The following is an 11925-nucleotide window of genomic DNA, read 5'->3' as shown; positions in this document are numbered from 1 at the left end:
TAAACATTTGTTTATGTTTTGGTTTATATAGCCAGAGTCAAAGCTGGGGACACGAAAATAATGTTTTAATAAAAGCTGCAACAAAATTAAAAGTGGCTGAACACGGTACTGTAAAAGACCAAATATGCCTCAGTATTGTGCAGTTCCGATGTGCACGGAAAAAAAGAGAGGACACAAATTTCCGAGAGATGAAGCCGTCGCTAAGCAATGGCTAGTGGCGATTCGCAGGGAAACGTATATCCCTTCAAAATATGCCCGAGTTTGCTATAAACATTTCATGCCCGACGATTATGCTGTACACAAAGAGCCCACAACAGATAATCGTAAGTAGTAATCATGTCTTACGGCCTCTTGATTAAGAATTTAAGACAAACTGACGCGGAAAAACGAGCAAGCTTATACCTATATTTATAAGTATATTCTATTCATTTTTCAGCTCCTCCTAAACTGAAACCACAAGCGGTTCCTAGCCAATTTACATGGAACCAGAAATCTGATGAGAAAAAGGAAATTAAAAGAAAACGCGCTCTTCAACATCAAATCAATCGTGAAAGTGGAAAAAATGGTTCGAATAAAAACTCATGTGAAGAGCCCTATGTAAGTAATAAGATGTTTTTTTCAAATTCATCTTTCATAGAAGCTTATGGCAACTTCTAATAAAATTCTTATTTCATACCCAAGCAAAATATAGTGCCTTTAAGACTATCATTGGGGAAAATAATCATTCATAGCCTTTTGTTTACATACCAAAATAAAAATAAATAATGTTATGAGATAAACTGACATTTAGATTACGAGCACCTAAATCTCTAAATCAGGTTTGTCTTTGAACACAAACATATTAAATAAATAATCAACTGATTTATTTTACAACTTGTATATTTGATTTGGTATGCTTTATTGAACATATGATTTAACACAAATCTTTATTCTTAAGCAAAAAGACCAAGATTGTTTACCATACAGTTAAACATAGGTATTATATTTTCAGAATTTTGACGACTCAAGTCAGGAACTTGAACTAGTGATTGATATGGATCCACAAACAAGGGATATTGGAGTACAATGCTCTTTATGCAAATGTTAAAAGGAAAGAGTTTGATGGGTGAAAGAAAAACTCAAGATGAATTGCAAGTATTGCAACCAGACAAATAATATTGTAATTTCTAAATCGAGCAGGCGAAATGGTTACAATATAATATTTGCCAGAGTTCCTGGAGAAGTATAGATCAAACAAGTTTGAAGCATACCAGTTCAGAGTATAAGAAAATTACATCTTAGTGTGTATTATATGTTTAGGAAAACATTTTTTTGTAATGAGTAACAGTTGGAGGAGGTTCAAAAATATTCTTCATGAATGCCAATTTTAAAACTAGATGTAAATACAACAATGTACATATTATTCATAGGTCATTAAAACTTCTTATTTATTTTTTATAACATAAGTCTTCACCACACTGTTAGTATAAACGTCAGTTTATCAAGAGTCAATGAAACACCAGGTAAATCAAGAATACTTGTTTACTTAGACAAACAACTTAGTCTTAAAATAGTAAGAACATTAGCCTATATAATATTTAGATGTATCTAATAGGAATTTACTACAATTAACTTATTCAACTGAAGTATTACTGAGATTACTTGTTTCAGCTAGATATATTTTACTATAACTTCAATGTGTGATTTTAGTATATTTGTAACAATAAAAATACCAGATTTCAACAATGCAATTTTGTTTATTTTTGATGTGGAATATGGAATGTTTTTGAATATTTCAAAGGTAACAAGGAAGAAAGTATTTACAAATAATATTATAAAACATTTTGAACTATGTTGTGGATGTTAGACAAAACATTATCTTGTGGTTTTATAAAAACTTTACATTTCAATCTTAATATAAAGTAAAAATTGCTCTAAATTAACTTTAGAACTTTGCCTAACTATTATCCTTTGTAACATATAATTGCACTAGAAATAACAGATTGTAAAACAACCAGTTAAATATTACTTTAAGATATAAAACCTTATGTTAAGTATATACTCTAATTAAAACAGCTTTATACATATTGCAATATATATAATCTATAGCAAACAAGAAAACAGTGACTCTCCCATTGATGGAGTCTTTGAACCTGAAATAAGCTTTCAAAGTATTCAAACATTAGTGCCTAGTTGTGCAGATACATTTAACGAATCCAAAAAAAGGATAGCATTATTATGATTCACACAGCACAGTTAGGACTTTATCATATCATTTACTTAACAATTGTTGACTTATTAACATAAAACACTGAATAACTGTAATCACAAGGTTTGTAAGTGATGCCAAACTGTGGTCCATTTTACGTAGGCCGGTGCTACAAAATGCTGGTATTCAATAAGACTGCAAGCAGGTCCAAACATGACATGACACCTTAACGCGGTAAGACTAGAAGCAGCTCATGACGGATGAAAAAGCATGAGAGAGTCATGCCAATGATACACGCCTCTCTTCGCTTCACCTTCTTTCACGATACTGTGAGAAGGCTTGCCGCTACTTCTTAAAGTACAGTTACTGATGTGGAAGTGCGATGGCTCATTAGTACTCATTACTATCTTTATTGTCTTTGTTCCACAACTGCAACATTCTTACCTTAAGATATGGCGGTAGGCCTCTAGTTCCTATTTAATTGTCTCACTCATCTCTAACAACACCTAGTGACTACAATTAGCCAGTGTTTAAAACGGATGCTAGTTCTCCTCATCCATGGACTCAATCTTAACGCTAACGAAGTCAGTCGGTTCTAACTCTGCTGGTTCGGGCGGCGGTTCCGCTGGTTCAACTTTAATAACAATCTTCCCGTCATCGTTTGCCATGACAGGCTCACTCTCTGTAGATTTCTCATCATCTGTTTGTGACTTTTCTTCTTCTAGAGTTTCATTTCTTTCTACTTCGACTTCCACTTCTAATTCCTTATTTTCTTCTATATTTGTAAGTGTAACGAAGTCTCCTACTAGTATTTCTTCTGATCTGTTCTTCGCTGGTCCGAAGATTGTGGTCATAGTTTCTTCGTCGAGATCCAGGTTACAGTCTCTGGGGTCCAGTCTGGTAAAGTATTCTTTGATGTTTGGCTCTGTGCCCTTGAAGCCATGTCGACGACGGAAGTGTTTAATCATCGTCCTTTTGACTGAGTATTCTTTTGGACACATTTTACACTGTAACAATTGAATATAGAAAGGACATTTAGTGACAATCACGAAAATTTATGCAATAAAAGACTGTTTTAAGCTACAAGGAGTTACTTTTTTAACTAGTCTAGTAAATAAAAATTTAAATACGTCATCAGACTGATAATCAAATCCTTAACGCGAAAAAATTTAGCCTGCAACTGAAAGACGCCTGTGTTCGTCCGTACGATCTTGGCTGAAAAAACGACCCTATACAAATTTACAGCGTCCTACTCATTTTTTAGCATATGTTGTATATATTCTCACCCTGAGCGTTTTAAGCGTGCTATGCGTGATGACGTGATGCCTGAGCCCCGAGGCGCTGGTGAGCAGCTTCTTGCAGATGGGGCAGGGGAAGCGCTCGTGCGTGTGCGTCGTACGGAGGTGGCGGAGCATGTAGCGCTCGTCCGCGTACTTACGATCTGAAATGTAACAATATAATTGTCTTCAAGTAATAATAGTAATAGTTTATTTCATATCAATTTGGTTCAAAATACATGTCCTAAAGTCTCAATTTAAGCTTATAAAATGCCAGTAGTAGAAAACTCCGCTCTTCCCTCATCCCTGACAGTAAAAAAATACAGAAAAGACAAGAAACATCCATACACACAAACTTTCGCGTTTATAATATTAGTAGGAAGTAGGATTGTGCATTAAACTTACCACATAGAGGGCACTTAACAAGTTCCTTTTTACGTTGGTGTATCTTCATGTGTTCTCGTAACGAGCAAGCGCTTGTAAACAGTTTCGAACATACGCCGCAAGTCTCCAGATCTAAAAACAAGACAATATTCAGATCAAATATTCGATATTTTTTTATTTACATTTTCAGGACATTTATTAGTTCATCAGCTCCGTAGATCTAAAAATGTTATGCAATCAGATTGTCGTTATCATTCATACTAATATGTTAACATGTTTTTTTTATAACTATGGAGCATCCTAAGTACGAAACTAATTGAATACTCACTCTCTCCTGTATGTTTCCTGATGTGGTACGTCAATTTAGACTTCTGTACGAATGTCTTGCCGCAATACATGCACGCGTAAGATGTGTCTTTGGAATGGGTCCTGAAAATTTTTGTATTTACTTATAATAATTCGTGTATTTTAAATATTATTATGGATAGTCACAATTATTATGGATAATCTTTGATAATACAATGGTAATGGTTTTAATACGACCTGTGGATATTTATATGTAAGTTAAGTTTTTATGTACGTCAAGGTATAAGGTTGGTTGGTTTGAGGTGTTTAAATGTTTACGTGTGCTGTCTAATTGTTTTTCCGTCTATACTCTTAAATATTCTTGCATCTCCAAGCAGAGCAACCTGCAGAGCGGAAAATCGGGAATATTTATGTACAACATGGTTGCATAGCTGGATAGATGTGAGGATTTGGATCATATTCATATATTTATTTGCATTTCATAATGTTACAGAAGATGTTAAAGAAGCTTAAACCTAGGTAGCTATATCGATTTTATTGTTAAAATTATCTCTATTTCTCCACCTTGAATCTGCTTCAATAGACATTAAAAGACTTACCTAGTATGCGAAGTGCAGGCGCCCTTGTCGGCGAAGCTCCTGGGGCAGTGCGGGCAGGCGTAGGGCCGCTCGCCCGTGTGGCGGCGCTCGTGGCGCAGCATGTTGGAGCGCTGCACGAAGCGCATCGGGCAGTACGAGCACGCGTGGCGCGGGCCCTCGTGGATCTGCACGTGCTCGCGGAACGAGTCGCGCTTCTGTGGGGCGGGGCGTATCATGAGGAGTATGAAGCGCATCGGGCAGTACGAGCACGCGTGGCGCGGGCCCTCGTGGATCTGCACGTGCTCGCGGAACGAGTCGCGCTTCTGTGGGGCGGGGCGTATCATGAGGAGTATGAAGCGCATCGGGCAGTACGAGCACGCGTGGCGCGGGCCCTCGTGGATCTGCACGTGCTCGCGGAACGAGTCGCGCTTCTGTGGGGCGGGGCGTATCATGAGGAGTATGAAGCGCATCGGGCAGTACGAGCACGCGTGGCGCGGGCCCTCGTGGATCTGCACGTGCTCGCGGAACGAGTCGCGCTTCTGTGGGGCGGGGCGTATCATGAGGAGTATGAAGCGCATCGGGCAGTACGAGCACGCGTGGCGCGGGCCCTCGTGGATCTGCACGTGCTCGCGGAACGAGTCGCGCTTCTGTGGGGCGGGGCGTATCATGAGGAGTATGAAGCGCATCGGGCAGTACGAGCACGCGTGGCGCGGGCCCTCGTGGATCTGCACGTGCTCGCGGAACGAGTCGCGCTTCTGTGGGGCGGGGCGTATCATGAGGAGTATGAAGCGCATCGGGCAGTACGAGCACGCGTGGCGCGGGCCCTCGTGGATCTGCACGTGCTCGCGGAACGAGTCGCGCTTCTGTGGGGCGGGGCGTATCATGAGGAGTATGAAGCGCATCGGGCAGTACGAGCACGCGTGGCGCGGGCCCTCGTGGATCTGCACGTGCTCGCGGAACGAGTCGCGCTTCTGTGGGGCGGGGCGTATCATGAGGAGTATGAAGCGCATCGGGCAGTACGAGCACGCGTGGCGCGGGCCCTCGTGGATCTGCACGTGCTCGCGGAACGAGTCGCGCTTCTGTGGGGCGGGGCGTATCATGAGGAGTATGAAGCGCATCGGGCAGTACGAGCACGCGTGGCGCGGGCCCTCGTGGATCTGCACGTGCTCGCGGAACGAGTCGCGCTTCTGTGGGGCGGGGCGTATCATGAGGAGTATGAAGCGCATCGGGCAGTACGAGCACGCGTGGCGCGGGCCCTCGTGGATCTGCACGTGCTCGCGGAACGAGTCGCGCTTCTGTGGGGCGGGGCGTATCATGAGGAGTATGAAGCGCATCGGGCAGTACGAGCACGCGTGGCGCGGGCCCTCGTGGATCTGCACGTGCTCGCGGAACGAGTCGCGCTTCTGTGGGGCGGGGCGTATCATGAGGAGTATGAAGCGCATCGGGCAGTACGAGCACGCGTGGCGCGGGCCCTCGTGGATCTGCACGTGCTCGCGGAACGAGTCGCGCTTCTGTGGGGCGGGGCGTATCATGAGGAGTATGAAGCGCATCGGGCAGTACGAGCACGCGTGGCGCGGGCCCTCGTGGATCTGCACGTGCTCGCGGAACGAGTCGCGCTTCTGTGGGGCGGGGCGTATCATGAGGAGTATGAAGCGCATCGGGCAGTACGAGCACGCGTGGCGCGGGCCCTCGTGGATCTGCACGTGCTCGCGGAACGAGTCGCGCTTCTGTGGGGCGGGGCGTATCATGAGGAGTATGAAGCGCATCGGGCAGTACGAGCACGCGTGGCGCGGGCCCTCGTGGATCTGCACGTGCTCGCGGAACGAGTCGCGCTTCTGTGGGGCGGGGCGTATCATGAGGAGTATGAAGCGCATCGGGCAGTACGAGCACGCGTGGCGCGGGCCCTCGTGGATCTGCACGTGCTCGCGGAACGAGTCGCGCTTCTGTGGGGCGGGGCGTATCATGAGGAGTATGAAGCGCATCGGGCAGTACGAGCACGCGTGGCGCGGGCCCTCGTGGATCTGCACGTGCTCGCGGAACGAGTCGCGCTTCTGTGGGGCGGGGCGTATCATGAGGAGTATGAAGCGCATCGGGCAGTACGAGCACGCGTGGCGCGGGCCCTCGTGGATCTGCACGTGCTCGCGGAACGAGTCGCGCTTCTGTGGGGCGGGGCGTATCATGAGGAGTATGAAGCGCATCGGGCAGTACGAGCACGCGTGGCGCGGGCCCTCGTGGATCTGCACGTGCTCGCGGAACGAGTCGCGCTTCTGTGGGGCGGGGCGTATCATGAGGAGTATGAAGCGCATCGGGCAGTACGAGCACGCGTGGCGCGGGCCCTCGTGGATCTGCACGTGCTCGCGGAACGAGTCGCGCTTCTGTGGGGCGGGGCGTATCATGAGGAGTATGAAGCGCATCGGGCAGTACGAGCACGCGTGGCGCGGGCCCTCGTGGATCTGCACGTGCTCGCGGAACGAGTCGCGCTTCTGTGGGGCGGGGCGTATCATGAGGAGTATGAAGCGCATCGGGCAGTACGAGCACGCGTGGCGCGGGCCCTCGTGGATCTGCACGTGCTCGCGGAACGAGTCGCGCTTCTGTGGGGCGGGGCGTATCATGAGGAGTCATCGGCCTAGCCTTATCCCTCTTATGTTGGGGTCGGCTTCCAGTGCCTCTGGAGGCGGCTGTACCAGCGTTTTACAAAAAGCGACTGGCTATCTGACCTCCTCCACCCAGTTACCGGGGCATAATAGCCCTTAGTCAGACTGGTTGTCAAACTTTCTAACTTCTATAAAGACAGTCAAAAACACACAGGAATTCGTTATGACTTAGGTGGTAATCCCAGTGTTCCCATCCTATATAGTTTAACCCAGAGGACCAAGTCTCGCCAGGTAACAATATTGATTGTTTCCATGTTTTTAAATGCTGTTTAAGTACCCACGTTGTAATGAACCTTTGTTATTTTTAAACAAAATCTATTATTTTTATTACCGTAATGTAAACAAACCATAAATATTTTCCCGCAGTAAGTACAGGTGTAGTTCTGCTTGTTGGGCAGGTGGTCCTGTTTGTGCATGTACAGCGACGACTTGTACTGGAAGGATTTGCCGCACTCGTTGCACTCGAACGGGTGCTGGCCCGGGTGGCTGATCAGGTAGTGTAGCTTCCTGGAGATTGGGAAAACATTTTAGTGGAATACCTTTTGGTTGTTTGAAAAGAAGAAATAAATTTTGATGTAAAGTTATATGGTGTTTTTTGCCGCTTCTTCTCCATAAGAATGAGACTTTGCAACACTTCTGAAGCGCCTGTTTAAGGATTACCAGAAATTGAAATATTTTCATTTGATTGATTTTAATTGAATTTGATCATTTGTATGTAAAATTACTGAGTTACTAAAGAATTGAGTAAGGCAAGAGGGTGTATTATTGTTTTTTCATTTACAAAGGTAAGCTATATGGTTATCCAATTTAGAATTGATAAACTTTTTCAAGCTGCTATCTTAAGCCATGTGGCACATACAAGATAAACTTATGAGCCCAGAGCTGATCTGAAGTGGATCTTGATAAAGACTTATGAAGATGGCAAATGCCTACCCAACATTTTTGAGAATAATTTATTGAAACTCCACTAATATGACATATACCTCTCGTCGAGAGTATGCAGCACCTCCCTGCAGAGCTTGCACTTGAACTTGCCGGGCCCGTGCGCCTGCGCCATGTGGGCCCCGCAGGCGCGCGCGCTGCTGAACTCGCGCCCGCACACCTGGCACTCCACCGCGCGCTCCGGACGGGGCTTCGCCGTGTGGATGGTCTGTAATCATGGATACCTATTAAGACCTTTATATATACATTGTGAAGAGCAAATAAAGTATTGAGAATTGAGTATACTAATTTTTTAAAGATTTAGTAGGAAAATGACAACCACCATCTGTATTCTGTAGAATAAATTCATAAATTCTACGCACGCATTTGCTGACTTAACTTCATTCGTTTAGGTATTTTGTATAAAAATTTAGTTAAAGCGACTAAAATCCAAAAAGTCAACAAATCAAAAGTGTATATCAGTATAGTGTCTTTGTATAAAGCACAGAAACTTTATATATATATATATATATATATATATATATATATTCTTAGAAACCAGAAGTGAGGACAGGTTTTTAAAAAGCAAGCACGGTTACGTCACAAACAATTAAACCCAATCATTACAAAGATAACTTAAAGTTAATACATCAAACTCTAATTACTGCAAAGGAATAGGTATGAATGGCAATTATCGAAATAACAATATGGCTGCTATGCTGAATAAATACAACGAAGGTCACGGAGATGTTCCAGCGAAGCCAGCTGACACCGGAGAGAGAGCGTTGCTAAGAGCGCTCCGTCTTTTATAGCGGACTGCTTGTCAAATCCCAGGTTCGAAAGAGGTTTCACTAAGGATCTTGAAGGAGGTTTCACTTTGAAAAGGAGGTTTCGTTAACAATATATATACATATATAGATAAGATAGTTTACTTTTTTGAAGTACTTAAACCGAAGGAGTATAAATTCTTCAAAATCTAAATAAGTTCGCGGAATTTAACAAACTTTCAATACTAGACAAGTTCTAATACTGATCGTTTTGTGTGTTGAAATGACAAATGAAATGTGCGTGATATTATAAGGATTGTCATAATACCTCAGGTAGGCATGCTAGCAGCCTACAGAGTAATGTAAATCAACAGCATTATTTCTTTCTTACCCGAACATGCAGCTTAAAAGACTTTCTGTGACTTAGAGGCTTGTATTTACAGGCATCCAAGGAACAGTAGACTTTCCTGGCTTCAGGATGCTCACAGTTAAAGTGTTCTCTCATCTTCTCTATATCAGGCAGGACCAGGCAGCAGAGGGAGCACTTGAGGAGGTAGAGAGGAATCTTCCCCGCAATACTGTGGGTTACTAAGTAGTGGTGGATGAACCAGACCTGGGAAACGAAAAGGTGATAACATGTAGATGGAAAATCAACCTTAGTGCATTGTGTTAGAGGTGATATTATATATAGTATATACAAAAATAATTATGAAATTGTATTATAATAAAAATACCATTCATTTCAAAATTAATTAAAGTAGCTGAATATAAAATTCCAGAGACTTGCATTACTTTCTTAATTATTATATAGTTAAAAATTGTTTTTGGGTCAAAAAAATGGGAAGATGACTATTGAGCTATTTACCTTATCACTGAATATTTCTTTACAGGTTTCACATTTGAAGAAATGCTCTTTGTGGTTAAAGAAATGTGCTCGAACCTGATGAGTTTCTCTATCAGTTTCATGCCAAAACAGTGTTGGACAGAAGCTGCATTTGAAACCTAAGTGTGGACTAAAACAATTGTCATATTCTATCAAATCCCAATGATCAGTCAGGTGTCGTCTGGTTGCCTCTCTGTCGGGAAACTCTTCATCACAAAACTGACAGATAAAGAGATCCTCAAAGTCCCCCAACTCATCAGAAACATGGCTTTCGAGCTCACCCTGTGTATCAAATGTAGTCGCACACACTCTGCATGAAAACAATGGGGCAGATTTGACACAGTGCATTTTGAACATGTGAGTTAAAAAACTTGATAAGCTACTGTAGTGAGTTTTACATAAACCGCAATCTATGTTGACTGTGGGATCCATTATAGCCTTCCCATAATCTATATCAGAGTATTCATAAACACAGTTGGAGTTTATATCACATAATATGTCACCTATGTAGTCCTTGTAACACTTATGAATGACTAGAATTTCTGTGAGAGTGACATCAAAGTCATCATCACCATTGTAAGTCTTATAAACATCATCATCGTCATCATCCCTTGCCTGTGGCCCTGCAGCCTCATCATTCTTATTCTCATCAGCAGTAAACATTTCCTGCTTAATTTCAGGTATAAGAACTTTAAGCAAGTCTTTTGTATCACATGATTCTCCGCCCATTTCAGGTGGTTTGAAGTCAGAGTCAACATACCCATACCTTGTATGGTTCTTCAATTGCTCCGCAACAAACTCAGACCTTAAGTCAGCCCCACACACTGAGAATGGGGCGTCTCTGCCAGCTAGCAGGGCAGTAAAACATTTGAGAGTAAAGTGGTGATAGCCCATGTAATGGTTAAAGAATGTTCTTACAGAGTTATTTGTCTTAGAGCATAACAAACAAATGAAATTGGAAGTACCATCGTATTCCAGTTCCCATAGAGTATCCTCATCTTTATTTGAAACATTACTGACATTGTGCTTTTGGAATAAATGAGTGTTGTATGGATCACCATTAAGCACGCGAAAATGACAGAGTCTGCAGTGTACCAGGTTGTGAACACTTCTAAGGTGGTTGCGTAAGCCAACTTCAGTTTCAAAGTTCTCAACACATTGGGAACAAGGCCAGGGTGTGTGGAACTTCACATGATTCCACCAAGCCTCTCTGTCAGCTACAAAATACCTATAAAACATAAGAAAAAATATAATTTTGACAACAAAAATAATTATTCATACTTTATTAAACTTTTAAAGCTTTCTTACCTGCAAATACCACAGAAATCTTTCTTGTGGTTTAAGACGTAGTGCATAATCATTTTTGATCTGTTAATAAACCATTCAGAGCAGAGCAGGCAGTTGTATGGTCCTGATGGATTAAGATCCTTCAAATACAGCCACACGTCGGAAGGCCGTTCTATCACTGGTTGCTGAGGTCCAGTTTTATTAAACTTTATAGTTATAGAAAGACGCTTCGGCGGTACTGTCTTCTTTCTCTTCTTTGATGGACGCGCTGAACCGTCTGATGGTATTATGTCGAGATCAGGATTCAATTTCTTATTCGCCGCTATTACTGATAGCGGTTCATCATCTGAATCGTCCGAAGACATTTTTAGTTTTTCAGAGTAATAGCTTACAATGCAGAGCAAATCCTTTGTTCCAACAAGTAACCCGGATAGACAAGATTTACTGCAGTCACTTTAAATGTAATATAATTTCTCGTTTACAAATAAAATATTAACACTTGTTAAAACTCAAATTTCGTATTGATTGACTTGACATTAGATTCAATGAAAACATCTAAACAATGTTTTGTATTTCGTTGGATTGAACGTATGCTGTCTCTTTCGACCTCACAGGTCCTCACTGATCCCGAACTTCGATATTTTAGGTTTCCTTTGCACACAATGCTTCATATAGTGAAA

General features: G+C 42.7%; 2 protein-coding genes across 2 annotated transcripts; one reads left to right on the top strand and one right to left on the bottom strand.

Annotated features, from left to right (window-relative positions):
- The first annotated feature begins 3 nt into the window (after positions 1–3).
- On the top strand, positions 4–1725 carry LOC113502151 (THAP domain-containing protein 1-like). The gene is made up of 3 exons (XM_026883552.1): positions 4–323; positions 437–597; positions 992–1725. The coding sequence occupies exons 1-3, from the start codon at positions 125–127 to the stop codon at positions 1085–1087; spliced, it is 456 nt and encodes a 151-aa protein (XP_026739353.1). The 5' UTR covers positions 4–124; the 3' UTR covers positions 1088–1725.
- On the bottom strand, positions 1504–11818 carry LOC113502147 (zinc finger protein Xfin-like). Its single transcript, XM_026883546.1, has 10 exons — positions 11267–11818; positions 9941–11186; positions 9467–9688; positions 8371–8537; positions 7735–7894; positions 4755–7324; positions 4178–4278; positions 3871–3981; positions 3475–3629; positions 1504–3195 (listed from the first exon to the last, which is right to left on the bottom strand). Exons 1-10 carry the CDS (start codon positions 11608–11610, stop codon positions 2731–2733), a joined length of 5541 nt encoding a protein of 1846 aa, XP_026739347.1. The 5' UTR covers positions 11611–11818; the 3' UTR covers positions 1504–2730.
- Between the last annotated feature and the right edge of the window lie 107 nt (positions 11819–11925).

Source organism: Trichoplusia ni, chromosome 16 (genome assembly GCF_003590095.1).
Source record: "Trichoplusia ni isolate ovarian cell line Hi5 chromosome 16, tn1, whole genome shotgun sequence".
Classification (NCBI taxonomy): domain Eukaryota; kingdom Metazoa; phylum Arthropoda; class Insecta; order Lepidoptera; family Noctuidae; genus Trichoplusia; species Trichoplusia ni.
Note: the sequence above shows the minus strand (reverse complement) of the source record. Positions and strands in the feature narration are given on the sequence as shown.